Source organism: Diabrotica virgifera, chromosome 5 (assembly GCF_917563875.1).
Source record: "Diabrotica virgifera virgifera chromosome 5, PGI_DIABVI_V3a".
In the NCBI taxonomy this organism is placed as follows: Eukaryota; Metazoa; Arthropoda; class Insecta; order Coleoptera; family Chrysomelidae; genus Diabrotica; species Diabrotica virgifera.
Window position 1 is genome coordinate 33,621,161 of NC_065447.1, and position 4,327 is coordinate 33,625,487.

General features: G+C 34.1%; 1 protein-coding gene across 1 annotated transcript; it reads left to right on the forward strand.

The window, feature by feature from the left end:
* Positions 1-2,089: 2,089 nt before the first annotated feature.
* On the forward strand, positions 2,090-2,593 carry LOC126885336 (EPM2A-interacting protein 1-like). Its single transcript, XM_050651892.1, has one exon. The coding sequence runs from the start codon at positions 2,090-2,092 to the stop codon at positions 2,591-2,593; it is 504 nt and encodes a 167-aa protein (XP_050507849.1).
* The last annotated feature ends 1,734 nt before the right edge of the window (positions 2,594-4,327 follow it).

Genomic DNA, 4,327 nt, shown 5'->3' on the forward strand with positions numbered 1-4,327 from the left:
TTGTCCGTTCCGAAAGTTAGCAATTAAGATAGCTATTCTGACTTTAAATATTTGATGGATTCGACCGTTACTTGATGGAAGTTCATTTTATCTAACATAACAACAAAACACTGAAAACGTTTGTTTTCTATACTTCCACAAAATTTAGTATAACTATGTGACTACAGCTGTTTCGGCAGAGTGCCTTTCTCAAGTGATTTAGTTTACTATAGGTTTGCCTTTTTAAAGTCTTTAACTGAAGAGGTTGAGGAGTGGGGAGCTGTTTGTCTCGGGTTGGTCATTCAGAATTATATCTGTATTTTTTAATTTATTAATTTCCATAGATTCTAATAAAGATAGCTTAAGGAATTTATTTTTGAATATGCAGAATTTGAAACTTCAATAAAAGAATGATTATGATCTAGAACAGGGGTCGGCAACGTGATGCCCGCGGGCACCAAGGTGCCCGAGAAGCAATTTTAAGCGACCGCCAAACAACTATTTACAAATCTAATTAAAAACGGAACTTTAATAATTTAAAGCTTATTCAAAACTAAAGTGTTAAAACTGAATTTCAGCGACATCAATATAAAAATACGACCCTGCTCACATCTTACTAACCTAACGAACATGATACAAACGCTCACCCCCGCGCTTCTACTATAACTCCTTCTACCTGTCTGCTACCATTTCATGCGCCACGTGCTAACTAACCTGTGTGAATTTATATTAATTTGGAGTTGTGTAAGTATATATCTGTGATTGTTTAATTCTTTATATTGATTATTTTACTGTTATTTTAGCCGCCGTGCAAAATAAAAGAAAGAAGATAAAGACACATAATTTTAATATCGAGTGGAAAGAACAGTTTTGCTTCATTTACTATAAAGAAAAAAGTGTGTGCTTATTGTGCAATTCAAGCGTAGTGGTTCCAAAAAAGTGTAATGTGGAGAGACATTTCATTACCACTCACAAAAATTTTAACACAACTTTTCCAATAAACTCGGAAATTAGAAAGAAAAAGATATCGGAACTTAAACTCAAGTTGACTAAGCAGCAAAACTTATTTGCCAGACCAATTTCCCAATCAACAAAAGCAACTACTGCCTCTTTCAAGATTGCAGCACCTTTTGGCCAAGTAAATGAAACCGTTTGTAGAAGGTGAGATTATTAAGGAAGCCATGTTATTAAGTGCCGAAACACTTTTTGACGACTATAAAAGTAAAAATGAAATAGTAACATAAATGGCATCCAGCTATCAGCCAGAACATTAACTCGAAGAATTGAAATGATGACTACAGGCATTGAGTCACAATTGAACACTGATATTCAAAATAGTGTATTCTTTTCACTGCAAGTTGATGAGTCAACAGACGTGTCCGACACTTCTCAATTATGTATTATTATAAAGATGGTTTTCGAAGATTTTATTGTTAAAGAAGAGTTTCTAAAAATGTTACCGTTAAAAGGGCGGACAAGGGGTGAAGATATTTATATGACTTTTAAAAAATTTTTAGAGGAACTAACATACCTTTGAAAAAATTGTCCTCAATTACAACAGACGGCGCACCTGCAATGAAAGGAAGAAATAGCGGTTTCATCGCTCTATATAAGAGAGACCCGATGTTTCCCAAATTTGCCTCATCATTGTATCATTCATCAGGAAGTATTATGTTCAAAGGTGATTCCTTTCCAAACTGTAACCAAAATTATAAATTCAATAAGAGCAGGACCTATGCAACACAGATTATTTAAATTATTGCTGCAAGAAAATGGCGCAGAATTTGACGATCTGAATACACATACAGAAGTACGGTGGCTGAGTAAAGGAAAAGTACTTGAGCGGTTTTTAAATTTATTACCTCAAGTAAGAGAATTTCTATTATCCAGAAATCAAGTTATTCCGGAGTTAGAACAAACACCTTGGTTAATTCGGCTTGGTTTTTTAACTGATTTAACTGTAAAATTAAAATAATTAAACTTACAACTACAAGGCAGAAATCATCATATTGCTTCCATGGTAAGTGCGGTAAATGCATTTAAAGCTAAATTGGCGCTCTGAAAGTTGCATATGGAGAACAATAATTTATCACATTTCCGAAATTTGAGAATGGTAATAGAAAGTCATTGCGATGAAAATGTTACCACCCATCAGTTTGCCAAACATTTTGATTCCTTGTTGGCAGAATTTAACAAAAGGTTCGAAGAATTTTCTGAACTAGAGACATTTTTGATGTTTTTCATTAATCCTTACTCTCATAGAAATGAAGATCTGAGTGAAAAGATTTCAATATATTTCAGTATTTCTAATAAGGAGGACTTGGAATTAGAAATTATAAATATCACCAACGACATCCAATTGAAATCATACTGTAACGAAGAGAATTTTTGGAATTTAGTGGATATAAATATTTATCCTTTGTTGAGAAAATGTGCCCTAAAGTTAAATTCCCTCTGTGCCTCGACATACGCCTGTGAATCTTTATTTTCAAATATGAAATACTTAAAATCAAGGTACCGATCAACCCTGACTGATGCTCATTTAGATCAATGCCTGCGAACTGGAAATTCTACTTATATTCCACATTACAACGAGCTGGCATCAAATTTATAGTGCCAAATATCTCACTAGTTGACTACTATGCTTATATTTTATATTAGAATTTTATTTGAAATTTTATGTGAAACACACACACATTTTATATTAGAATTTGATGTGAAATAAAAATTTGCCTATATAATACATTTTTTTATTTTATACTATTTTCATGTTTCCTCGCCGGGGGGAGGGGGCGCTACTTTTCATCAGGTGGTGCCCGCCGAATTTCACAATTTTTGAAATGTGCCCTCCTAGTAAAAAGGTTGCCGACCCCTGATCTAGAAGGTGAAGTGCGTATGTAGAAGTGTCTGTTGTTCTATTGGCAAATCTGTGTTATTAATGGAGTAAGACCCATTAAGTATGGTATTTTTGAGACCGCCTAAGTGTCCTCTTTCTAAAGTTAACGTATATTACTTTCCCAATGAAACACCCTGTATATTTTTACTTCTTGGAATTACATATTGCATAAGTGAACTTATTACGTATTTCCTTTTTAATAAGGCCTTACTCACATCACATCTAAACTACTAAGATCTGGATTATCGTTCTCAGTTTGATTACCATTTGTTTACGTACTCTAAAAATAAAAACTGGTGAGTAAAAGTAAACATGTTTTTGTAGCTTCAACACGGCACATTATGAATAATTCACACAATTCACGTTGGTTTTTTCGACAATAGAAAGTACAAGGTCACCAAGATTGTTTAAATTTAAATTATTGTTAATCTAGTGGCATCTCTGCATAACGAATTCATATTTTATTATTTATATAACGGATGGGCTTATGAATTTTTTTAACATAATTTATTTTGTTATTTGAACATTGATTATGTGCGTATTATATCATTAAACAAGTGGATTGTTATTTAACGTGATTGCAGACTGCAAACAATGTTCTACATACGATTATTGGGAAGTACACACGAAACCGAAGAATTGGAGAAATTGAACAAAATTTAAAGTGTAATAATCATATGATTTTTTAAGATAACCCCATAGGTCGTCTGTGGATTTATTGCTATTTCCCTTGGATATTCCATTCTTCATTCTTCTATTGTATCCAGTGCCAACTACAGATTTCTTACAGCCGAATCCAGATTCTTGTATTTTGTCACGATTGAAGTGTCGTCTGCATAAAGGCTGAGTAGTGACCCGAGAACTGGTCCTATCTGGACTCTAAACCTCCGGTCGCTTAAGTACGAGGAGGTATAACTCTTCATGGCCCCACTGTATCCATACTCTCTCATTTTATATGTAATTCCTTCTTGCCACAATTCGTCGAAGGCGTTGCTTACAGCCAGGAAGGTTTCTGCTGTTGCTGTCTATTGCTTGTCGTTGAATCCAGCAATCCAGCAATCCAGCTGCTATGTACTCTGAAGTCTGAGTAGTTGTAGTTAGCTGGAATGTTGAGCTCTGAAACCGAATTGTGCTTCTGGGATTAGTCCTAGCTTGTTTGGTTCTGATTAAAGTCTGGTTTGCATGACTTGCTCTACTATCTTTCTGACTACTGAATAATAGGTCTGTAATTTTGCTGTGAAAACTGTTGATGAATAATCGTAAGCTAATCGGCCTCTAATTTCCGTTTGAAAGTTAATTCCAAGGGCTATTTAACCACGTTGAATTTAATCTTTTAGACCCCTTACTTTTTAAAAAATAAAAGGTTAAATGGCTCCGGATGCATGGTTTTCACAGCAAAATTTAAGATTTAAACGTTTCTATCTCGGTTATTTTTTACCCTATGGAAATAGT